The sequence below is a fragment of the Haemaphysalis longicornis genome, unplaced genomic scaffold, assembly GCF_048455015.1.
Source record: "Haemaphysalis longicornis isolate Haplotype H1 unplaced genomic scaffold, Haemaphysalis longicornis Haplotype H1 scaffold_1, whole genome shotgun sequence".
In the NCBI taxonomy this organism is placed as follows: Eukaryota; Metazoa; Arthropoda; class Arachnida; order Ixodida; family Ixodidae; genus Haemaphysalis; species Haemaphysalis longicornis.
In genome coordinates, this window is record NW_027526203.1 from 376,762,201 (window position 1) to 376,788,561 (window position 26,361).

Genomic DNA, 26,361 nt, shown 5'->3' on the forward strand with positions numbered 1-26,361 from the left:
ACATCAATATGTTTGCTAGAACCCATCATTAGAAAGATAACTAATGAATTTTGGCTTACTGCATGAGTTAAAGCAATTATTATTGTTTTCTGTTGGGTGCTTAGACACTGTAAGCTCAGACAGAAAACAGGATGGATTGAACTTTCGCCCGTTTCGTTCGAATGTATGGTGCAGTTAAAAACAAACCCCTGGGATCTTTCATATGTACTGTGTGGTTTAAGTGTGCATTCGATGTGGTATGTGCCGTAGCCATTGTCAGTAATGCTTATTGTGTACATGCTGGTGATACTGGCATTCATGCAATCTATATTTCAGGAGCTGAGCGACAGCGCGCCAAACTTTATCATTGTTTATGACCTGCAAAGTGGGACATTGTTCAAGAAGTGGAAGCCTGAGCGGAACAGCTGCAGTATTGCTATTTCCTCTCAGGGTGGCTGTGTTGTCAACGGCCTTGACAACTGCTTTGTTCTTGTGTGGGACCTTGCCACAGGAGCAAGAAGGTAACAGCCATTTACCGTTTTATGGCGGAGTACAATTATGCTGATGCAACTGATGCAGACACTTTATTTGCATACAGAAGAGCAGGAGGGGCCTTCGTGCTGTTGTGCTCAATCATTGAATGACAAATAAATATCTGCTTAAGCGAATAAATATAACCAACTTAGTTACATAAAAAAGTAATTACAGCCAAACCTCGATGGAACGAAGTTCAATGTATTGAAACCCCCGGTATAACGAACCACTTAATTTCTTTTAACTTCAAGTGTATGCACACCATGTATTTTCACCCTCTGTGTAACAAAGCCCCGTTTACTGAAGTTTTAATGTAACGAAGTTTCATGAACAACTAGACACGAAATTTTGGTTGTAGAAGTAGATTTTGGGAGATGCGAGCGCTGAAACGGGGTCTTGATACAAAACACAAACGGCGACTCGGGCCGCCTAATGATGCGAATGCAGTGAGCCACAGAGTACGTGAGCGAGCTCCTTGCCTACAAGCTTCTTGCCTACAAGCTGTGTATGGTGCCGCCGTTGTATGCTGCTGCTTTGCCTTTCGTTCGAGTTTGCTCATGCTTGTTGGGTTCCAACATTCTGGCAAGTGCTCGGCAAAGCATTTGTGGGTCTTCATGAGCCTTGCACACATGTTTTTATCATGCCCACATCGGCGATTGTGTGCCACCACCGGCTTGGCCAGAAAGCGACTCATGCCGCGCACAGAAGTGGGAGGAGCCAAAGGACTTTCGCAATGGGGAGGCGCGCACCGTATGACGGGAGTTTCAAAGCACTCAGGGATGCTGGCTGGCCCCGCGAGAGACGATTAGGCTTACCACCGCAGAGGATGTTAGGGGCAAAGCCCCTTTGCGTCTCGAGCTGTCAACGTCTCATGTTGTCGTTGTAACTGTCGTCTCATGCAGTCGCGGTACTAAAACATCGGGGCACTCGTTTACACTTTGTGCTAGAACGTAACGCATACTAAAAAAACACCGGGACACTCGTTTACGCCTCGTGCTAGAACGCTTCGTGCTTCAAAGACACCAGGCTTTTACAGCAAAACTGTATACCTCTGCCCCCCAACGGTTTCTTCTCCTTTGGGAAAAACGCCAAGGCGCCAAGAATACACCTACACACTGCATGCTTCGCCCCTCCCGAAGTTTGACATAAGTGGAGACGGCCCGGGACTTTTTAGTACGTGTTTTTGCCCATAGAGATAGAATGTTCTGGCGCGAGGCATTGTAAAATGAGTGTCCCAGTGTGCTCTTTTTGTTTCAGTCTGCCTTGCTTCTTTTGGTTACCTTGGCTTTCTTTACTGTGCTTTCCGTATTTTATCGTTAGCCTTCTAGTCTTCCTTAGCCACTGCGTGTCCACCCTTTTCATGTATATGTCCCTAAGAACTTTAGCTGTCCACCTATGTTGATCCATTGCTCTGAACCTCCCCTCAAAACATATTTTACTCTGAGCTTCTCGAACTTAAACGATGCCCCGCCCATATCTCCCTGCACTGCTTCATTAGTTGCTTAACCATGCACTCCTAAGGCCAAATGATAGTTCTCTAGTTCACATCTCTGCTTCAATGAGGTCCTGAAACGAGGATGCCACTCTGCTAATTTATTGCTCATAAAGACGTCCATCCTCTCTCTCTCTCGCTCCACTACAGAATGGGCTACTCAAGCTCTGTGGAACAAAAGTTGTTGTTCCTGTGGCCCATATCACATGAGGGATTGCCAAGGAATCGGGAGCCTCGAGGCGCTGATGCGCCCACTTCCCAAAATTCACAAAATTGTGAACTGCAAACGTAAAATTGGATACGTAAAGACGTAATTCGTGCCGTTAGGCGGAGAAACGAAAGCGAAAAAAGGGGTTTGATTGATTGATTTCGGGGTTTAAAGCGTCGAAGCTACACCTGGACTATGAGGCGCACTGTAGTGGATGGCTCCGGATTAATTTTGGCCTCCGGGGCAGCTTTGACTTGCGCTGGAATCTCGACCCACGGGCGTTTTCGTTTTTCGCCTCCATTAGAAAAGCAGCCGCCACTACCAGAATCAATCCCACGCCCTTGGGCTCAGCAGAGGGAAGAAAGAGACGCAAACACCGTGTATTAGAGAAGAAGCCAGTCAAAGTAATTCACGTCACAAGATGAAGAAACGAATGCGAAGAAAGGTACACAAATACGATGTAGCAGTAAAGGAGTTGCTAATAAGTAATGCCAGTCTTTCGCCTTCATCAAAGGGTGTAAGCAGGCTTATTAAGTGCCTCGAGGATTTTGTTTTTGTTTTTGTTTATGGTTATAGTTTCAATCATTCCTTACGAATCCGAAAGGTACCAATCGTCTCCACGGTCACACTATTAAAGCTATTAATTGGCTTAGCTTCGCCAGTTATGCATCTTTGTGCAGATAAAAGGCGGTGCGTTTTTCGGTTGTGCACTCAGAAATTTTTTTTTTTGTCTGGGAAGAGTAGAAGTGCAAACAGGGTAAGGTGATGGCTCGTACTTACCACTTACCTTGTGGAAATATATCCCAGAACATCCATGGGTAACGCAACCCCCTCCCCCCACAACCACCCTTCCAGAGCCCCTGACTAGTTGTGCTTGAGCAAAAACTACCAAGTTGTACTTGTCAAGTTGCGAAATCCAAAGACTTGCGCATTTTGCGCATAAGTTCGAGTACTCACACGTGGTAGACAGACTCCACACTTTGGCAGCAAAGATGTGGCTTTGTTGCCAAACGAATACAGGTAATGTACCAAACAACAGTACAACCGGTGCTCATGGCGGAGGCAAAGGCTCTGCTCACTTGCCAAGGTGTGGGAACTCAGACTCAGATTTTTGTCACCATGGATGTGGGGAGAAGGCACCCCCAACAGGCTGACACCGACCGAATCTCCAAGCAGAGTCCCCGCGAACACGGAGCACACATTCAAACTCAACTCGATGGAAAGAGGGGTTTCTTTGTGACAGAGGGTGCCGATGAAGAACCAGTGAGAGTATGTTTTCCGGTGTCCTCATTTGCAAGCCACGTGGGATCGCCACGCACGGCCAGTCAGAGAGCTAGCACGCACGTGATTGCGCCACTGGCCAAGATGGCCACCCCCACGACTGGGCTAGGCTCAACCATGTGTTCCAACAAGGCATGAGGGCCAAGAAGGTTTCCACAGAGTAACTGCCCACAATGCTGCAAATGAACCCCCCCCCCCCCCTCCCCTTCCCCAATAAGAAAGGGAAAAAAAAGGGCTCAAGTTTAACCCTTCTAAACCTATTTATGACGAGCGAAAGCAAAGACTATGCACACAGTGTTTTGTGCAAGCTGGCCTTTGTTTGAGATTTTGCAGCCTGCCGTTTAGCTATTCATCTTTTCCCTTGCACCGAAGTGCCTGCACAGACAGCCCAGCCAGCGTGCCGCTGATGGGGAGAGGTTCCGAGTGCTGGTGAAGCAGGCACTGAACCCTCACCTAATTACGTGGTTCACTTGCACTGAACCGCATGCTCAGACAACCCAGCCGGCACTGAGCGGTCGAAGGCAAGCAAGCTGCCATTTCACCCTCACCCAGTCATCCCAGCTGGGATGCTCTTTGCGAGCAAAGCAATCAGAACGACAGGTGCAGCTTGCCCGCCAGAGGCTGTAGGTTAATGTGGCACAATGAATCACCTTGAAAGATGTAGTGTAGTAGGAAATACATATATAAAAGGCCTAGTTTAGCATGAGCTTAATACTTTTCCTCTATTTGCCCATTGTGGCATGTGTTGTTGTTACATGAGGAAGGCATGCTTTCACCGTTTGCTTTGTTTGCTAATATGTAAATAGCCTCCTGCAAAATTGCTGTATGCAGCCATCACAATAGCAACACGAAACATGCTATTTAAACTTTCCCAACATGTTTCTATCTTGTTTCTGCCACCGTCACTTAGGTACACGTTAAAAGGTCACAATGCCCCCGTCGATCAAATTCGGCTGGATGAATCAGGCTTCAAGTCACTTACGTACAACTCTGATGGAATCGACCGGAGTGTCCGTGTCTGGGATGTCATGAAAGGTAGGTTACAGAGGCAGCAGTTTCTATTTTCTTCCCTTTGGGCATCTTTTCAAATCAAGCTTTTGTTATTCTTGATGTGTTCACATCTACTTCAGGTGTGTTCAGCACTTTGGGCCGAGTTTTCCTTTTCATGTTGTGTTATTCTTCCCTGGAGCTCTCAGGCATTACAGGCATTGCCTGTTTATACCACTTTACCACTAAGCCTACTCTTTACCACAAAGCCAGTGTGACACCATGTGCATGCTGTGCTGTGGAGTGCTGACACCACCAAGGTCAAGATGTGCACCCATGCTTCATCTTTGTTAAAGCGGGATTCACACGACGGAGAAACCCTCTCACGGAGGCGGACGGATATGTGACGTCAACAGCACGTGACCGGATTATCCGGCCTGGTTGCGCATCCACATGTGTGGAGCTACGCGGAGTGACTAGCAGACGACAACGCCGAGGAACAGGTTCCATTCCCCGCCGAGGGCTACCGCCGTCGAGCGAAAACATTCGGAGGCATTTTCTTTCGCGGAGCCACCGCGGGCTATCCCCACCGAGGGGCGGAGCCTGAAACCGGTCACGTGAGCGGGTCCCGCGGGCCAAAAAGAGAGGGTTTCTCCGTCGTGTGAATCCCGCTTAAAGGGTTTCATCTGTCGGTCGGGACAATGATTGGTGCTCTTGCATGATGGCACTCTCATTGCCAGTTTTATCAAACCCGTGTATGGGGGTGGGGGGAAGAAACGTGAAGGCAGTGTGTTGATTATTTCTTAAAAACCCTATGGCCCTGAGGGCCACCATGGGATGGGCCCGCACTGCAGTTGTTTTGGTTGCATAGGTAGGATTCCCCAATCCTACCTTGGTGTGGCGATGGCTTGTGGCCTACTACGTTTGGCCTGATTGTGCGGTATCAGGGTATTTTGAGTTCAGTCCAGTTTGGAAGCATAATTCAGCTGCCTTGGGCCATTTCTGACCTCATGCAGGATTAAATGTAAAAAAAAAAGCAGGAGGGATGGTAAAATACAAACATGAGCGTTTTTTTTTTTTTTTTTTTAATTGTACTGTTCACGTCCGGGGAATGGGGAGGAGGTCACTCGCCAGAGCTGCAGCTGGGCCATGAGGCGTGTCGTAGGGGAGGGCTATGGATTAATTTTAGCTTCCTAATGATCTCTAACTACGCTGAAATCTCCGCATACGGATGTTTGCAGATATTTCAGCAAGGAAGGGCCAAGAAGAGAGGAGGGGCTCCTTAACAGCACCTTCCTCTTACCGTTTAGCTGCACGTCATTGGTTCGTTGCAGGCAAGCCTGTCACTGTAGGCGGAGAAAGCTGGTGCCCATTTGCAGCACCCGATCATAAGCGCTCAAAGTGCGGTACATTTGGTCTCCTAACTAGTTCTAACTCGTTTCAATTAATGTTTCGCTCGTTTTGTAGCAGGGCACATTTCATTTTCAACCAGGCATAATTCCATCTATCCGAGTTTATGGAAGCAACTGTCCATTTGCATTTTCAAACTTCGAGGTACTTCAAAAATATTTAGAAATTTTGAATAAGGCTGTTCGGTTTAAAGCAGCTGATTTTGTCATGTATTCTGTTTAGCGCACTGCACATCAGCGACACAAACTGGGGTCAATAAATCCTGGAACTGAATGAGTGCTATGATCAAAGGCTGCTTTCCTGTTTTATCATTGGCAGCAGTATCTGCTTCCCAGTGCACTGTTGCTATCGTCAGGCAGTTCCCATTTCGTAAAGTTGGTAGCTGCAGCACTTGATAGCTAACCTGGATTTATTGATGGATTAAATAAACGTTCAATGAAAAAAGCCAATCGATTGACCTGGATTGACAAAAATAAAAAATCCTGCAAAGCCAGTCTAGGGACTTGTACAATCTTGAAAACGGGCAAAGTTTAAACCTACTGTCATTGTAAAAATGCATAGCTGAAAAGGTTTTTTTCTGGTTTAACATAACATCTTGCTGAGCGATAAAAAATAAAACAAGGTGCTGAACAGGTGTGGACAAAGAAGACAAGATACGACACATACAGGCACCAACTTCCAACTGTTTATTCAAAGGAAACCATGCTTATTAATGCGACTTATCAGAAAAAACAAAACCACGGTAAAATCAAAGTAACAAGTGTAACTTGGGGTGGCAATTGCTTGTATGCACAAGTACAACATTGCTGATAGCATAACGAAATATCTGCGTAGGCCAGAAGATAACAATCGTGGCAGCCCTAAGTAGCACGTGCGTATTCAAACTGAACCACAAGGAATGGAGGACAACTGCACGTGCTTAACTATACGATTACATGCTGTCTTTTATGAAGGACATTTCGTTGTCACTTAATGCTAGTGATGGCGTGCTGATGCACTTGTTGCTTGTTCTTTTTAAAAAAAAAAAACCATGTCGATTATCTCCCTTTCTGTTCTGTTTCTTGCTCTCCTTAGAAAGGTTGTCTTTTCCTGGTGTGCCTCGCATCCACAGCGCTTGCAGTGGTTTTCGGTAGCTTGTCACATGCAGAGCATAGTAGGCAGTCGGCTCTATCACCAATGGCTCGTTCCCGGTCCTGCTCACACGTGTGGATGGCCGCATCTCGGACCACTACTATAAGTTGTGTCCATCTTGAGGCGGGTTGGTAACTGAACTTTGGTTTGTTTACCAAAATCTGCTGTGCGTCACTTGAAATGTGTGCACCTTCGAGCACCTTCTGAGTAAAACACAGGAAAAAAATGAAAATGCATGTAATACCATGCATTTACAGGCTTTCGCACAGTGTCGAGAAAGTTGCAGCCGGGTGTAATGTGCATATTGTGCCTTCCGCCCCGTGTAAGCTGGCTAAGGTTTGGCCTATGATGACTAACAAGCTGCCAGAAACATGCTCAAAGAAGCATGCTACACTCTACACTGAGTGTGAGCAACGTCATTTACAGTATCCCCTTAAAGTTGCAAAATGGTGTATATTGGCTGAACTGGGCGTTGCTTCAATGAACGTGCAAGAGAGCACCGGTTGGCAGTTAGCAGCAACAAGGGCGGGCACCTAGCAGTCCATTGCAAGCGCTGTGGGTGTGAGCCACTCCTGGGAAAGATTTTTCTAAGGAGAGCAAAAAACAAAATGGAAAGAGAGATACAGTTAAACCTCGTTTTAACGAAATCGAAGGGGCGCCGCAATTTGCACGTTATAACCAATATTTCATTATCGCATGACAGTACACAACAAAGTAACTGCGTTCCGGATATAAAAAGGATTTTTCACGCACTTACTTTATTGCAGTTCAAAATGTCACACTGGCTTAGATGCAAAGAAGTTCATAATTCGACGTTGATGATGCGAACGACGGCTCACTCGGCTTCGTGCCCCATGTGATGGCTTTTATCACAGCCACCTTCACGTCTAGCACCTTTCGCTTCCCGCCCAGCGCATTCATGCTGCTCGAATAATGCATGCAGCACAATAACAGATGAAGCTCAAGCAGTAAAAAAGAAAAGAAAAAAGGAAACACGCCCACAACTTCAACAACGCAGCTCCCACGGTGCGCGTTGGCAAGTGACAACAGTTGCAGGCGAGCGCGCTGCGGCCGTGCATGCCGCGTGAATTGGCTACGTGCTGTGCGCAGCAAGAGGAAGGTGGGAATGGCTCCGCAAGTGCACCGGCATCCGGCTTTGCACGCATTGCGGGAGTGTGCACGGCAGGAGTTTCAAACTGCTGAAAATACAGTTGTCGCCTTGTGCACCGTCTCAAATATGTGTTGCACAGTGCCGTGAAATTGCCTCAAAATTTTATTTTCGAACGAAATTTGCTCGTTATATCCCGATACGGGCAAATTTTACCACGTTAAAATGGGGCTTTAAATACATTGGTTTCTATGGGCACCTGTAAGGGGGAATTACGATTAGCTCATTGTAGCCATTATTTTGTTATAGCCCATCTCATTATAATGAGGTTTAACTGTAATTGAGGCGGTTTTTATAGCAAAGCAAACGGCAAGTGCATCAGCACGCCGTCGCTAGCATTAAGTGACAAAGAAATGTCCTTCATAAAAGGCAGCGTGTAATCGTATAGTTTAACATGTGCAGTTGTCCTCTGCTCCTTGCGGTTCGGTTTGCACCTAGCGGTTAGGTTTGAATACGCACGCGCTCCTTAGGTCTGCCCTGATTGTTGTCTTCAGGCCTGTGCCGATACTGTGTTATCAGCAGTGTTTGTGGGCAAACGTACAGGATAAAGAAAACCCTGGCTAGCTTCACTAGAAAAAGTACTACCAGCCGTACGCTAGCCCCAGTGGAATCCGAAGACGCACGCACGGGTTCGGGTACTCACGCGCGGTAGACAGACTCTGGCATTCGAAGTAGGGCGTTATTACCTGGCAAATACAGGGTACATATTAGACAACATGACGCGCAGGGAGTAGTACTTCTTTCGCCTGCTCAAGCCGCAGGGACTCGGTCTCTGATATCTCTCAGCGCAGCCGTGGGAGGAGGGGCTTCCTGATGGCTGTTCAAGACAGAATCTCAGAGCAGAGTCCCCTGTGGAGCCAACTGGGTTCGCAGTCATCGGGGCTGTGAAAGTAGGCACTCCTGAACTGACCTACACCGACTGAATCGCCCAGCCAACTCCCCGTGAACCGCATCGGACGCGCCCGAACAAGGCTCAGTGGAAAGGGGTTCCTCCGGGAAAGGGGGTGCCGTTGGGAAACCGATGAGGGTCCATCCTCCGGCGTCCATGTTCGCAAGTCATGTGTATCATGGGTACGGTGTGCCACATACAGCCAGCAAGGAAGCTAGCACACACGTGACCACGCCGTGACCAATATGGCTTCTGCCATGATTGGCGAAGCCTAACCCATGTGCAAACGAGGCATGTGGGCCAAGTGGGACCCCACATGTTGTACTTGTGCATACGAATGATGGTCACCACCATTTCCACTTGTTAGTTCGATTATACCTTGGTTTCAACAGCAGAGCTGTTTAACACTTTTGTGACCGTGGAAAAATCGGTTGTTTTTGGGTAGTCCGAGAAATATTTTTTTCCTGCCACAGAAAATGACTGATGCTAAAGTGTAAGGTATGATATGATAGAGTAAAGGTAGGGCTTTCCAACAGTATTAATTCCAAACAACAGATTTATTACGAATATTATTAAAAAATTGGCAAACAAAAAAGCAAAAAAAGAAAAAAAGAAAAAACATCATTAAAGTAGCACAGGGAAAACATTAAAAAAAATTGAAATATAAATTTTGAATACAAGGCCCTTATAGAATAGTACTGTAAATACGAGCTCAGTAAGTGCAGAAGTTATTTATATGCATACAAAAATATAAGCACTGGTGCCTATCATGCCACCATGTGAAGCAGTTTTTCGACGTGGTGAAACAAAGGTTGGCCCCACTTTGTTCAGCCAGCGCCAAGTGGTCCCGCCCGAATGAAGCTGACACCCTTCAGATAAGAACGGTGACCTTTAGAACAGGCCGGATATGTTTACATCAATGCGCGGCGGCGATAGAACGACCCGAGGAGAAAGTGAAACTTGCCGGCGGATACCTGCTGACGTTTCGGGGTGGTTTGATGCACCTTCACCATCCATACTGGTCGGACAAATCGAAGTTGTCTGCCGTGTCTGTGCTGCTACCATCATCCAGATTGATCGTAGGGTTTAATGCGCCGACGCAACGCAGGCGATGAGGCGTGCCGTAGTGGAGGGCTCCGGATTAATTTTGACCACCTGGGGATCTTAGACGTGCCGAAATCTATACACGGGCGTTTTTTGCTTTTCGCCTCCATCAATAAAGCGGCTGCTGCGGCCGGGAATCGAACCCACGTCCTCAGGCTCAGCAGCACAATGCCTTAGCCTCTGAGCCACCACTTTGGGTCCCATCATCCAGAGATTACAGCTCAGATTCACCGGAATCCGTTAAAATTTGCTGTTCCCGTCAAGCATCGGCCAGCGGCATTGACGCCGCAACTGAAACCATGTGCGCCCGACTGCAAAGAACCTTTGAAAAATCCCCCCTTGATAGAGAAAAGAAACTCAAAAGCGAAACTGATGAAATACTTCGTCTTTTACCCTTTGGATGGCGTTCTCTGTTCAGAAGCGCTTGGAGAGCGCCAAAATTTGTATTTGTATTCATCGATAACATACTGTAGATGGGAATAGATGCGGTCACGAAAGTGTTAAGCTCTTGGTTGTGCCGTTTATACACAGAAAAAATACCAAGAAAATGCCGAGTGCACGTAAGCGTTTGTCTCATGAGCAGCGCCCAGAAAAAAAATACCAAGAAAATGCCAAGCACGAAATGCTACAAGAAGGAAGAAGCTGGCACTGACACACTGCACCGCGTTAACCCGACGTAGACGAAGACTGCGAACAGAATAGCGCATACCCAGAGTGCTCGTGCTAATATGGCCGCCCATTGAATCATCCCTTCATCTGCCATAGTTCGTGTCTTCCATCCTGCTGCCACGCAACTGGTTTCTCCACTACTTGGTCATGGCTCCTGGAGAAGGTAGGGCCTCAATTTCTCTGCTTTATGATAACAACAGCAAGGAGCTGTCATTTCTGCAGATATACCTGGGTCAGGTGCGTAAGATCAGGTCTCTCCACTTGACCTCGTTCACGATGGCCAGCAGTGAGATTTCAACGACGAAGAAAGAGACAAAGACGGGCACAAGTGCATTCAAAAGCTAAAGGACCTCTATGAAGAGACGCATGACTGCCTGGAACACAGGACGTTCGATGACATTGAGCAGTTCTGGCGTTGCTTTGGCGTGTGCAGTGAAGGTCACTACTTGGAGATTCTCAGAGCTGGAGTCAGTCGTCCCTGCGTCTTGTACAAGTGGCGCCCCGATCAGAAGTGGGTAAACCTATTCAACCCCTTGATTGCCTCTGTGCTCAACTCCAACATGGACATTCAGGTCATTCTCGATCATTATGCCTGTGACACGTATGTCATCGACTATGTGAACAAGTATGACCGCAAATTGTCTAACCTGCACAAGGCTGTGGCCAAGATGTTGGAGGAACACAGGGACATGGGTTACCTCGAAGTGCTCAAGGTGCTTGCTTTGAACATGCTCATGGCGGTCGAGATGTTGGCCCAGGAAGCCGCGTGGTTTCTCCTCCGCCAGGACATGTCTGAGAAGAGTTGGGAATTCATCTGTTTACATTCCCATGTGTTTCCCCAAAGAGCGAGTTCGAGTCCGCAAGGCCAACAAGAAGTTTGAAGAACTTCCTCCTAGGTAAGGCCACCAGCTCTGCTGTTTCTCCAGCCTTGCACAACTAGTGCAAGCTGTGCCTTTTCTTTTTTTTCTTTTTTTCTGGTAAGTCATGTATAAATAAGCGTGGTTCCCTTTAAATAAACAGTTAGAAGTTGGCGCCTGTACCTGTCGTATCATGTCTTCTTCGTCCACATCTGTTTAGCGCCACATTTTCTTTTTTATTCTCTTCTGCTTGGAATGGCTGAAAAATTTCCTGAACACAAGAAGAGAGCTCGCATGCAGCAGTGCGAGGTCCTTTCAGCAGTTGTCTTGTACAAGGCAGTGAGAAAGAAAATGGTTCATGCATATGACTGAGATGTGGGATTAAGTGCGTACTTCAGATTCTTGACCGCTTCATCAGCTGCCATTCAGTTCCTCTCGAGCAATTTCTTTTTAAATGTGTTAATTTGTACTTGTGCTATGCACACAGGCATGCTAGGCATGGCTGCGATGAAAGTAGTAAATGCATCCCTTGTTCACAATTATTCTTTTTATTCACCACTCACAGCGCAACAATGAGCATGCTACATCACAAAACACTGTAGCTTCACTGCCCTGGACACCTTCACAATATGCCAACCCTCCTGCAATGCATTTCCACTTGGGTCCGTAGAGCAGCAGCATTGTCTTGTCTCGTGGTCTTTATAGTGTATTCGAGACTTTTCTGGTTTTGCATCATCAGTGCACATAGGTATAGTGTTAAGGGAAGCAGTAGGAAAAGTTTTTAGACATTTTTGCAGTGAAGATGCTACATAAAATTTCCAGAATTTCGTATAAGTCTTTATCATCTGATAGAACATTTGCAAACCTTTTACAAATGCAAAGTGCAAAGCTAAGCAAAAAATTTGTTATGCGTTGCACATTAGCTGTGGTGCTTCTGCGTAGTCGAAATCTCTTGGAGTGGCCACGAGAACACAATTCAATGTGCAACCTGGGATGTGAAAGCAGCCGTGGAAATACCTTCAGAATTCTTGACTGGTGCAGTTCTGTTTCTTGTGCCTTGCATCTTACCTGCTCACTATACTGGTAACAAGTTAGAGCAAGCACTGAAAGCGCAACTACTGTGGCCTTATCTTATGCCCGCAGGGGAATGACCTCTTTGGCGCAGAGTGACTTAGTTGTTTGCCATTGTGGTCTGCAGGGGAGTGCTTGGCAGTGTTCACCCCCGACCTGGCGGTGACATGCTGCGAGCTGACCCTGGACGGAAAAGCGGTGGTGATGGGACTGGAAGGGCACGACCGTGTCTTCTGTCACTTGCTTCGTGACGACGAGGGTGACCAAGGCCCGTCGGAGCCAGCTTCTGCATCGAGTGCCTATGGCAATGTCACCAACTGTGGCAAAGTATTCGATGTCAGCCAGCAGGGCTGAACGCGTGTGATGGCATTGTGGCCTAACTTGTGCTAGCCAGGGAGGACAGCTGGATGTCTGAACGCTGCTCTCCGCCTAATGTCAGCTAGCACTATCGCCTAACACAGACCACCATCCGAGTGGCATTGCTTGTGTGTGGCACTTTTCAAAAAGGAGCAAGGCTGATGCTGTCGGACGTAATGAACAATTTCTAGCGCTACTGAACTAAAAACAAAACCTTTGCACTCTTTATGCATGAGTCACCTGTACATAAGACACCACCAATCCTGAAACAGTCTGAATGCAGCTCATTTTTGTCGAAGCCGGAACCTGGGTGAAACACAGAAACAGTCATGCCTGGTTGATGTGGATGCTTTTGTCCCGAGCGTAAACTGTCTGTTAAAAAAAGGGCCATTCAGATTATCAAGTACTTGAAGTCAAGAGTGTGACGGAAGCTCACCAGGCCGGGATGGTTGATCGTGGTAGAAAAGTCGGGATGCTAAGTTCGAAGTAAAAAATTATTTAACGCTTTGGTTCCTTCAGGGGAGCGTTGGTCACAATTAAAGTAAAGCAGGAAATGTTCTTCTTAAGTATGGCTCATTATGCTGTCCAAGCACCCCGCATAAGCTGGTGGAAGATTTCCGAAATTGTGATTTAGCGTGACGGCCATCATCTGTATGTGGAGCGGCTCCATGTAAAGGCACGAAGTGGAATTTTATCAAATAATATGCGAATAAAATAATCAAGGTGCTCCGAAAACAAAACTTGTTCGTTAACGCCAACCTATAGCAATGCTGTAACACTTAGAAAATGTCACTTCTATTACTGCTACGAGTGATCGATGTGAGGGGCTGTGCATAAAAAAACCAAAGCTAACTTAAAAGCATTTGCTGGCATGATGTCATTTATGGCAAAGATTACAATATTCAATTCATTGAACCCCTACTCTGTTAGTTTTGCTCGCTTCACACCAAGCCACTTTAAGTGCATTTGAAATAAATGGTCCAAACTGATTGGATACAGTTGCTTTTGTTTTTGAGGCACAGGAGAAAAGGAGGTGCATCAGAGTGGCTCATGCCGAGTGCGCAGTGTCTTCTTTTGCACTGGCCTCAGCATTTTGTGCTCTTGTGTGTGTGTGTGTGTTTTTTTTTTTTTTTTTTTTTTTTCTCCCTCTATACAAGCTGACTCACTCTGGTCAGGTTCAGTTGTGAGAACCCACAACATGGCGTGGCAGCATTGTAATAAGCAGTTGGTCTTGCCATACAAACAGTGCCAAGGATGTCCACTGTAATGTCTAATATATTGTTGTAACTGGTATTGTTATAAGTGGAGTTGACTGTAATCCTAAGTACGCCAGCATGCACTGCAATCCAGAAGAGCACCTGCCATTGGGGCGTAATCGCTAAGGTGTTGTTCTGCTATGCAAGAAGTTGCTGGTTTGAAACCAGGCTGTGGCATCTGTATTTGTACCAGACGTGGAAAACCAAAGCACAACGTTAGGGGGCCCGCTAGAGGACAGTAGCCATTCTGAATAATTCAGTAAAATGCTCCTGCAGCACTCTCTTGATGATGCTTCAACACATTAACCTCAAATTTAAAAAAAAAGCTTTTTTTTAATTATTATTGTTATATACATGGCGTTCTGGCAATCTTGACCTCCAACGAAGCAGTTTCTGTTTGTATGCGGTGAAAACTGCTAAAAAAAGGTCAACATTCCAAATCATATTGATTTCGTTCATTATAAGAGACCGAATGCACATGCTCCCACAAAATTTCTCACGTTTTTATAGCTGTGAGACCTAATGGTTTTGACCAATGTCTATGCAGAAATTGTTTGTAGTTTTAATACTCCACTTTAACAAGGCGTGACTATTCATATACTGTATTTATCTGCCAGTATTGGCTCGAGAGCGGTAATCAGTAACAAGTGAAGTGCAAATAAGGCAATATAAACCTGAGTGCAAAAATTTCAGTAGTTCCTTTAATGGAGCTAGAGTAATTGCATTAGTTACGTCAATTTATTTATGGAGTGTGATTATTGCATTTGATTATTGCAGCTCATCCACACAATAATTTGACGTGTACAGGTCTAAAGAGATCACAAACTGTATTTTCAGGTTAAAATTATTTTTGTGTGTTTTGTCTGTTGCTGACTTGTCATTTGTATTAAAGGGGGTACAGACATGAGGGGTAAATGTTGAAAATGTAACTTGTGTACACTTTCCAAAATCTGGATCAATAGTTTGCAGATTTCATTTGAAGACACCAGATAAGGTCACATGGATGGACGAGGACAATCATTTATGTGAACCATGACAAACTGAATGTTTTCTCTTTTTGTTGACATGAGCTATACATTATATGTAAGCATACAACTGCAACAAAAGTAAAAAAAAAAATTAGCATGGAGCAACATCATTTGGAACGCTGGCATCGCAAAGGGAGGGGTGACGTCCCCCACCACACCCTCCTCCTCCAAAATTTTCCAGTTGAGCTGGGAGGTGCTGGGTATTGTTGAGGACACTAACTCGGCCTCAGAGTTGTTCAATGTATGAAGGTGTGGAGCTCCCTATAGGTGGTGTGTATTGAAAAGGGCCCCCTAATTTCCTTCCTGCCTTCGGGTAATTTCAGGGGCAACTGGATTAGTCATGCGTTTGTCGACAAAGAGTTAAAGTATATAGTAATCTAATCAGCTGTTCGGGCTCTTTTGCAGCTACTTATGTTAGAATTGAGGAAATGCAATGAAAACACTAGGAAAAATTTCTTAATTCAATGTTTCGTTTCCTATTGTGTTATTGCTTATTGGCTAAATTGCTAAGTTGCAATAAGCTAGTGTTATTGGCTAACTTGTGTTATTTAACGTAAATGTTCACCAAAGTTCAGTTTTTGACTTCTAGATGCCGTGCCGGTATGCTTGCTCCTAATTTACTAAGAAGGGTGGGGGGTGAACATGGGGCCAGATTTTGAAGCAGAACTTGACAACTCTGAATAGGCACAATGATCAGCCATTTTGTAATAGCCCTAGGGATAAGAAATGAACAAAACAATCATAAGGTCATGGAAAGCATACCAATGGTATTGTGAAGTGTTTTATTTTTAAATCTGAATTATTTTCATAGTGTTGTTTATTGCTTTTCCCCTGCTTTCATGGTGTTCTCCATCCATCCCCCCCTCTAAAATGAAATTTTTTGTACGCCATTAATTTTGAGCGTATGGTTGCTCAGTGCTGGAAGCATTGCAAAGAATCCTGAATCTGTGTTGCCTTGTGGTTCCAAGCTTCAACTCGTGTGCTTATGTACAGGGTGTTGCAGCAATAAGTGAACGTCATCAAACAATTTTCATTTACAAACCACTGGCTTTTCTGCACTGAAATTTTGAATGACATTCGCAAAACTTGGCCCCCTTTTTTTTTTTTTTACATAACACAGGCTTCAGTACTGCCCTGATTTTTTAAGAATAGATTAAAAGCCAGTTTTTTTTTAATCTAATGGAGAAATGCTTGCTGGCTAAATTTTTTACTTTATGTAGATGCGAAAAACCCAAAAAGGCTTACTCTGCTCCCATGGACGGACACAGAGTTTTCTTGGATTTCAGGATTGCAAAAAAAAAAAAAAAAAAAACAGAGCATTGCTGTTGGCTGTAGTACTATATTGGGGGAAAAAAAAAGACCACAAATTGCGACCTTTGTGCAGATTTCAATCATTGTCAAGCGAGCCGTTGCTCCATACTACTGTTGTAAACACTCCTTTATTGTTGCAATGCCCTGTATACATGCACATATGTATTCCTCACTGCATAGATACCTCAATCGTGAACGCTTTAAGCAAGATTATCACTTTTGCTCTGTATTTTCTACAAGCATGATAGCAAGCTTCAGACCATTGGCACACCCACACAGACTAGAAATCTTCATTAAGTAGCCTAGTAATGCCTCCAGCAAATGAGTAGTGCACATGCTGCAGGTGCAAAACAAACTGATGCTTTCTTGGCATTCTTAGGTGCTTTAACACACGGCGCCAACCTACTCCTCCTGTTTTCTCAGGTATTTGTACGTTATATGAAACTTGGCTTCAAAATTTGTACTGCTTCCTGCATTAGCAGGCAGTGTGGAATGTTTCTGTTAAAATGCATTAGAATGTGTTTATGTCAAGGACTGTTTGTTGACTGACAATGATACTCTGTTTTGCTGTATACCTGCAGTGCATTAAGATGCCTGAATTGAAATTCTCAGCATTTTGTGCTTATGAGGGGCTTGGATGAAAAGAGCTGATAATTGTTGATGGAGACAGAAGTAAGGGCTACCTTTTTTGTTCGGTCCTCTTTTTATGTCGATTGCGAAAATTATGACTTGCAAAGTGTATATGTGTCAAAAGTGTCTGGTATCTACCTGTCGTGGAACAGCTGCCCACAGGGGACCCGGAGGAGCACCATTTACATGTCATGGTAGATGGAGAGATTATGCCATCAGGTTCAGTGACAAAGTGTCTGTGCTTTATTGTAACCATCACCAGGAACTATTGGATGCCCACTGAGGGACTATGGCCCCTTGTAGTGGCCTCCACTTGCTGCTGTCTTGTATCAGACGAGTCTGTTTTTGTTTCCTAGTTTTCTTACCGCATCCTACTGGTTCTCTGCATCCCTCCATTTCTCATCCCATCTCTTGGTGGCTTTGTTTGCTGATGAGCAGAGGAGCTCACTGGCTCTTAGATCATAAAGCCTCAAAAGATAGCGCCACCCTAGCAAAACCAGTGGCCAGATCTCAATCTTCAAAGTGGCGGAGATTGAGAAGTTCCACCATAAATATATCGGGTGGCCAATTTTCGGTGGGAAAAAAAGGGGGGTTGGGGTGAGACAGAAAAAGTGCCCCCTTTTCATTTCGTCCAGCCTTGGGAAATGACCTGCTCGTGCCCTGGTAGTTCACCGTGGTCGCTAGATCGTCACTGGTTGGGATGTTCAGCAGTAGAGTACGGCACTTACCGTGGCTCTTGGCAAGTGTTGGTTCTAGTGTCGTGCACCGACCATTGCCATTTTAGCTTTTCAGGTGCTGGTCAACGGCACACAAGTGTCACCTGTTGCTTGCCGCGAGAGTATAATTACATCATGTTGCAGGGTGCTTGCTCTGTCCCGTAACTTATTAAGGCAAAAGCTGCCAGGCACAAGCATTTTATTAGGCAGAGAAACTGGATTGAAGATAGGCCTAAAAAAATTTCAATGTTTCAACCAACATGTATGTACCTCTTTGAAGCTTTTTCACTGCTGGGATGACTTTTGCAGAAAAGAAATGCATTAAGAGTCACAGGTCCTCAACTAAGCATAACACCAAAGCAACTGTAAAACATTACTGAAGTTGATGCCAAGGCAAGTCAGAGATACTGGGTCATTGCTTATGAAATTTCTGTATGGTTAATGGGAGCACCACTGCAGCCAAGCCACTCAAGCCGCTGGCGGTAGAATTCTTGTTCAGCGAACAGAAAATGTAACCCATGTTTTTTGGGGGCGGAGGGGGGAGATTATAGCACAGTGGTGCGCTGTGTTGCGCAAAGTTGAAGTAATGTGAGATCTGCTGTTTAATAACGCAAAGGAGGAATGTGATAGGCTTAAGTTCTGCTGTCTTGAGAGAGCCAGTGTGTGTCATGTACAGTCAGTGAACTTTCTTTCTATGAGCAGACAAATAAGCAGGTTTGCAGCTCAGACAAATATGCATCATATAACTCATTTCAGCATTAAAGGGTCTAGAATCTCACTTGCGTTGTCTGTTTAAGACGACCGTGCTTGTGTGCTGCAGATGTTGTAACCGTATTAGCATTGCTATGTGTACTGTGCGAGTGGCTTTCGTCTTTCAAGCCGTTGCCAACCTTGTGTAATGCCAAACATGCTGCAGCCTTTTGTCATCCAAAACTGCATTTGGCGTCTACTGCACATACCACGATGCAAGCTTTCTGATGCATGGCGGAGTCTCCACCTTTCAAAAAAAGACTGCCAGTTTTGCCGCCACAAGGCTTCTTGACAGGTGCTGCTACAGTGTTGCCAGGAGTGTTGCTGTACACTTGCATGTACTGTCCTGGCGGTAGGCGCGAACGGGATTGAAACGTGTGCAGCTGGGCCACAGAGGTGTTTGTGGGAAACCAGAGTGTGTTGTTGAAGGTTTTGTAAGACTTTTCGTGAGTGCCCATTTTACCTTTGTTGCTTGCTTCTTCTGTGAGTCAGAATGTGTGAGCTTTAGACGGAGTGTAACATTTCTGTGTGTGTATTCCAGGAGCCAGAGACAAAAGCCAGCTTAACTGCGTACAAACTTTGTCGTGTGCAACATCTCAGTATACCTTTGAATGGATGGTAATCTCAGTAAATGCTGAACGCCGTCATGTTGTTTGACAAAAAAAGGGGTGGGGGAGGCAGGTGTGTGGGAGGGGAGTTATTGCAGCTAGTTCAAATAAATAAAAGAACAAAAAGATCTATCTGCAAGCTTCTGTGCACCTAAGCAACATATGGCTATGAACATGTGGTTGTGACAGGATTATATTAGTCCATGATGTATAGGTATGTTGGGACTGCAGCATTTCACAGCTATCAAAATATTGTGGCTTTGGTGAGAAATGGAACCCACAAACTACTGGTGTTCAGCAGCAGGACACTCTAGCCCTCCCGATTCTGTTTGCACACCCCTATTATGCAATGTTTAAGCCAAGGTGCAGCAACCTGAAGTAGTTTCTTGTGCAGTCCTGCAACTTCCAGATGTGGATTTCAGAAGGCAGGAAGTCATTGCAGTCTCTGCTTCCACTCCTTGGATGTCCTATTCAGCTGTTACATGCTGTGTGCATGCACACCTGATTTCTTTCCCAGGCAAGCCATACTTTCCTGAACTCTTTTTCCAATCCCATGTCATTTAAAATGAGGAGTGCCGCTCTGATTTGAGCCCTGTCCACATTGAAATGTCTTTTTTTTTTTCTTTCTTTTTGCTAAAGTGGGGCAGGGTATTTAGAATTGCGGGGTGCTTGTAATCTAGAAAACGTGGTAGTATCAGTTATGAAAACAAGCAGTAACAAGTACACTTTTCATGGGAAACTTTTATGGGCATAAGATATGAGCAAGTTCAATGAAAAAGCCTTCTAACAACTCTTTCGTGGTGGCCTTTCCTGTCCAAGTTTTGTATGCACTTTACCGATCATGAAGGTGTTAACATAAGTGAACTTTTTTGCCATCTGCTGTTGAGGATGTTTTATTCATTTGTCTCAAATATTTAGCATTGTTCGAAGTGTTTCATTTATAGGTGTTATTAACAATCATCCAAGACAAAGCATGGACCAAAACCATGCACTTCGAATGAGTACAGCAAGGTAACAGGTAATTTGGCATAAGCAGTCAGTGTCCATAGCAGTCAGTCTATGTTTGGTCAGGCCCATAACATTGTTACATATTCCAGTAAGAAAGAAGAAAGTGTTCGTGGAAGTCTAAATTTTCGAGTGGTCATGTACCTGGGGGCAATAGCTCACCCCTGCATTAGCAGGAATGCCAGGGGCAGCACTAAATCGTTGCACAACTCAACATTAGAAGTGTACCGCATAAATGTGCATTATTAGAAGTAGGTGGTGCTGCTTTGTCAAGAATAACTCGGGTGTGTGTGTGTGTGGTGACACACATGAAAATTTTTAATCTACTTGATAAGTTCTTCAGTTCTAATTTCTTTCCCATGCAAATTGCCTGTACTTCCGCATTGTAATATGTGCATATTGAAATGTAGGGGATGCAGGAGTTGCAGGGCTAAGAAATGAAATTTTGAACCGTTAGACTGATCTCGCTTAAATCAGCACAGCTGGTGTAGTCTAGGGCCAGTGCATTTCCCTCCAAAAAATCAATTTCATACTTTTACCAGGGAAAAACACTCACGGGCCATAAAACATTGATTGATTTATTGATTTATTGTAGTGTTTAACGCGCCGACGCAACGCGGGTGATGAGGCGTGGCATAGTGGAGGGCTCCGGATTAATTTTGACCACCTGGGGATCTTTAACGTGCGGCGAAATCTCGAACATACAAGCGTTTTTGCTTTTCGCCTCCATCAGAAAAAGCAACCGCCGCAGCCAAGAATTGAACCCGCGTCCTCGTGCTCAGCAGCACACCACCTTAGTCACTAAGCCACCGCGGCGGGTGGCCCTAAAAAGAGGAATGAGCATTGGTGAAACTATAATTGAAAAACTTCGGATTCTTTTTTCACTTCATGTTTAAGTAGTTGAAAATGCCTATGAATGCAACATTGAGTATTCTCATTTATGGTCTTTTTGTTGGGAAAAAGCGTTTTACCACCGTCCCCACTGCAGTGGACATTGGGGCTGGGACTTCTGGACTGGGCTAACTCGGGCTCAAACCCAAGCGTGTTACTTTTGCTATCTGATAAGCCCATGTGTTTCAAGGTGGGACCACAAACTCTTGGGCTCTAGACATGTCCTTTTGCTGTTGCTCTGAACACAACACACAGCATCTGAGGGTGTTGTTTTTTTTACAAATCACAAAACGATCACATTCGTCATGGCATCAAACACTACTTTATCTAGCCTTAACTTTTGGGGGGACAAAAAGTGCTGAATGACAGACAGTGGGACCAGATAAGTATGCAGCTGGCAAATTTTTGTGCTAGACTGATGTGGTGTGAGACATAATATTTCACGCACGCTGAGGCATCATGCTGACGCCTGACGTGCTGTTCTGAAGCATGAAACCCTTGGTTGTCCCATGGCGTGTGATGGCTTCGTGCACCTTGCCGACAAAAGTGCCGCAATGAATTTTCACTGCCTTTGAATTCTGTATGGCAGTATTTTTCGATCATATTGAGGGACCCCCTCTGAAATGGGAAAAATGGCAAGACACAAAATGGGGGATGACAACGTCGATACACAAGATATTGCCAAATCCTCCTGTGCCCAAGCATTGTTTGTGCACTTGCTTTGTGCATGTTTTATGTTGGGCTTTTTATACAGCCTTGGTGTTGTGCAGAAAAGCCAGCTCCATAGTGCGTGTCATGTAATAAGGCCCGAAAGGAGCGCGCTTCACAACAAAGACTGCATTGCCGCAGGATTTAAACAGATAAAAGCACGCAAAAAGAGGCAGTTGTCACTGCACATCAAGGACTTAGCTGTCCAATAAGGACCTCGTGGACCGTCATTTAGCATCCCCTATTCCCGTTGTCATTTTCAAATTTGTCGTGTCAAATTCTCCGTTTGCAGTGTGTGCTTGTGCTGGTGTCTATTGGCAGTGCCACTGTACAAAACACCATTGCTGGTACCTTGGTCTCTTCACCCCTTACTTTTTGCATTGCTTCATCTCTGTTTCAACTGAAGCCATCTCAGCTGTAGCCCCGAGTTTCCTCACTGCTGTTTCCACTGTGGGAGCTCACTGCACAACAGGAGCAGAGTAAATGTTGGGCATTCAAGCCTGAACTATGATAATTGTGCATTGCCAAAAGTTATAACTTTATTTTAAATGGAGTTCTTGTAAAATACTAGTGCATTTGTTTAATATGGATGGTCCCCCTAGCACCCCCTACCCAGCCCCTTCCCAATGATGTAAAATAAAAATTCATTTGCCATGGCAAGATGTTTCAGCAGTTGTCCCAACTTTTCAAAGGCCCGAGTTGTTGGGGAGAGAGAAATGTTGCCGTATGAAGAGATGCGAGAATACACCATTGTGTAAGCTATAATTTGTTAAGCGTAGGGTTTATGTGTGCAAACTTGTTGGGAGCTCGTCTTTCAATCTGTATTTGTTGACGTTTGCTTATTTTTAGAGTGGCAGCTGTCAATAGTTTATTATAAGAAATACTTTTTGTCAATATGTGTATGTCACCGTGTGGCCATTGGCCATGTGCAGAGGTGCACAGATCAGAAAAATGCAACGCTTTTGGCCATTCAAAAGACTTGAGGATCGAACTCAGGTTCCCCTGCTTCTGAAGCAGTAGTCATACCACTTGGCCATAAGTCACCACTGATAGTAAGTTGTAATTGCAGGTTTTCATGTTCACGTTTTGTGTTCCAAGACTTGGGAATCATGGCTTATATGTTTTGCCGCAATCGCAGCACCAAAAACGCATGCCATTGATGGGTGCTCCAGACCTACACACACAGGGGTTAGACTGAAAATGGCAACGCTGGTACCTTGCGATTGTATATGGAAGGTCGTCACCTTTTTCTCATTTTAATATGGCTTTAGGGTGTACCTCATGAAATATCATCCTTGGAGAATCATCAGAATCGCGTAGCCGTATATTAACAACTGGCGCTTTAGGTTGTATCACGTAGGGATGATAATCTGTGAATTTTTTTTTTTTCCCCTTTTGTTGTCCTGACTGCCTAGTGTTCACCATGGACTGTAGCGAAGGTTCAGTTCCCTGCTCCTAAAAGCTTCCTTCAATGCAAATTGATTTAGCCTATGCCTCAAGGTATATTTTTGCTGCCTGATTTCTTTCAGTGTACAGTGGCTGGGTGACTGGGACGTCCTTTAAAAAGTGTGCCATTTGTAGCAAAATGAATGAATATCATGCCAACTAGAAGCAACTGCACTGCTTGCTGGAAAAGATATTATGAAATACAAATGTTGGAATCATTTCTGTACCTTCTGGCAAGTGCTGCAATGGAGTATTTGTGTAGTCTTGTGGGATCTTTCAACCCAGCGAACTCTCCCAAGAGATGTGTTTGCTTGATACACTGCACAAGCTGGTATATTAAGGCATACTATGGCATGTGTAATGTCGCACAAACGAAAAATTTCTACAAGGGCTGTTACACTACGTGCTCCTATTAGCCATCACTCTGCGGTGGAAGCATTAACGAGTGCACACTTTGTGTGAGTAGTGGTTTATGCATATGTGTCGCAACCCTCTCTCTTTTGAGCTCTTGTTGATCCTTGAAGGACGGCTAGAGCATACCTTACTTTTGCTGCGTTCATAATACATTTCGGGATTTAACACGAACTGCTAACAGCTGAACATGGAGCAGAAGATCTTTATTTAATTTTTTGAAATTTTCATGCATAGTTCTTTATATATTTAGTACTGGGATGGGGCGGTGATGTTATAGACAAAGTTTGTACACCCTCGCCTTGCTGCTCCCCCTCCCTCCAGATCCTTAGGCTTTCCTATAGAGCTCTGGGTGCATGATGCAAATGTGATGCAAATTATTTGGGATCTTATCGTGCTTGTACCAGCTGCGTGCTATGTTGACGCTTTAGTGTGAGCAATGTCACGTGCAGTTTTCATACAAATTCGCATTACAGTACCAGCAGATGTACACTCAACTTTATTCAGGAAAAGTACTGTCTCGTGCTGAAGGACAACAAAATGTAGCTCCGTTCGCACTATTCAAGAATACAGTAGCTTATGAGCCAAGCCGATGTCGTGTGATTTTTATTCTAGTCTAGTACCAGCAGTGTTGTGACAACCGTCTAATTTTAAAGCGCCAGCAGCTGCACAGAGCTGCCCTGCCAGCTTGGACACTGGAGCAATGACACCGAGCTATTGCTATTAAAAGAGGCCAAATGTGCATTTTTTGTAGCGCGGTAGCTAGCAGCATGAACGTTCGGCTCTGATCCATAAAACTTCTGCATTCGTGCTGAAGGTGGCAAAACATCAGGCTCGTTTGCACAACTGGAAACGGCTAGAGATCTGAGCAGAATGTGGCCAAGCCGATGTCGTGTGATTTTTATTCTAGTCTAGTACCAGCAATGTTGTGACAACCGTCTAATTTTAAAGCGCCAGCAGCTGCACAGAGCTGCCCTGCCAGCTTGTGCACTTTGAGGTGCAACGACACACAGCCAGAGGTCTGCTGCTTCTCTGCAAAACTGAGAGGACAGACTGCTGTTGAGGCACAAGCTGCAGCCTTGGCGAGATTGGTCCCGACTGCCATTGGCCAGGTTATAAAAAATTGTTGTACCAAAGTAAAATGCTGTCTGTGTGTCGCATAGTTCTTTTGTGCCATTGAACTTGTACATAACAGCATGACTGATATCCATAAAAACTGTTTTGCAAGTAGCTCATGGAGGCATAGTGTTTGAGTGTTTATTGTTTTCCAGTCTTTTTTTTTTTAGCCTCCTAGCTGATGCACCTAATTTATAAAGCTTCTTTCTCCCTGAGTGTAGTGATGTATATGCATATAAAGTCTAAAAACTTGTTGCATTTGCACTTTGAGCTTTTCCGGTTGTATACCTTGTGCTAACAGGCGTGCTCCTTTCCCTCCCATCGCTGCTGCAATGTCAAAGGAAGCATACTACTATCATACTGGTCATGCCAGAGACTTAGTACCTAAGGTGTTTGTATCTAAAGGAAGCCTCTGTTTTCCTTTTAACTATGTGTGTAAAGCATTAAAGAGAAGTGTTCTTCCAGGAAGTGTGTCAGCTCCTCCTTGATGCTGCACATGCGCATCGAAATTTTGAGTGTACTACATGCGCTTGAAAACACCTTACAGTAGCAACACTCACTAGAGAACTTTACTAACGGGGAAAAGCCAGACCTGCCTATAAAGAGGTCGTCGTCGTGAAGCGGGCATCAGCAGGCCAATGATGCTGCTGATTACTATTACATATAACAGCTGTGCAGCACATAGCATGATGCATTGATAGCAGTGTCTGAAGATTCATCTATGGCTGCAAAAATACTATAAGTTCACAGAGCCATGTACTACTACTCCATCCATACCACTTGGTTGGGTGGCTACTACAAGTGATTTTTTAGTAAATAAAAAAGGGCACTTACACAGACATCAGCACAAGCCTTTTGAATATGTTTGATCAGTTACTCCTTTGTAATGCAGCATAATTTTTGGACTAGCCAACAAAGGCCCAGAGGACTAAAAGATTAGGAACATACAAACTAAAGCCTGCTGGGAAATAAACGTATCACTGTGGCTTCAAGGGACAACTTGCACTGGTGCAGAGCATGAGAGAGAGATTTGCTGCCAAGGCAGTCATTTTCTTCCAGTGTTTTCTTTCAAGATGGTCGAGGGCCTTGCAGCGGAAGTAATGGGGGCATGCCGGACTTCACCCAAATCCAACTTCTTGCATTGCTGCTGGGATCCGACACTTTTCAGCCTACCTACATCACCACAGTCTCATTTTTAGCCGGGCATAATTTATGCAGGACGAAAGCTGACTTGATGCTGTCTTGTGCATGCGTATGCAGAGGTGATTACGACATGTACACCAGCATGGAATTGCTCCGAGTAAAAAGCATTTCCACTTGCGGAAGAAGACAGCTTCAGTGAAAAACA

At 44.9% G+C, this 26,361-nt stretch overlaps 1 protein-coding gene across 2 annotated transcripts in view; it reads left to right on the forward strand.

The window, feature by feature from the left end:
* Positions 1 to 25,477, forward strand: part of LOC144155130 (uncharacterized) — an 87,243-nt gene extending 61,766 nt beyond the window's left edge. For both annotated transcript variants that reach the window (XM_077686389.1, XM_077686390.1), the window contains exons 13-15: positions 316 to 500; positions 4,405 to 4,529; positions 12,908 to 25,477. In XM_077686389.1, coding sequence (XP_077542515.1) covers positions 316 to 500; positions 4,405 to 4,529; positions 12,908 to 13,134 — 537 coding nt within the window. In that variant the 3' untranslated portion in view covers positions 13,135 to 25,477. The remainder of the gene's footprint in view (positions 1 to 315; positions 501 to 4,404; positions 4,530 to 12,907) is intronic.
* The last annotated feature ends 884 nt before the right edge of the window (positions 25,478 to 26,361 follow it).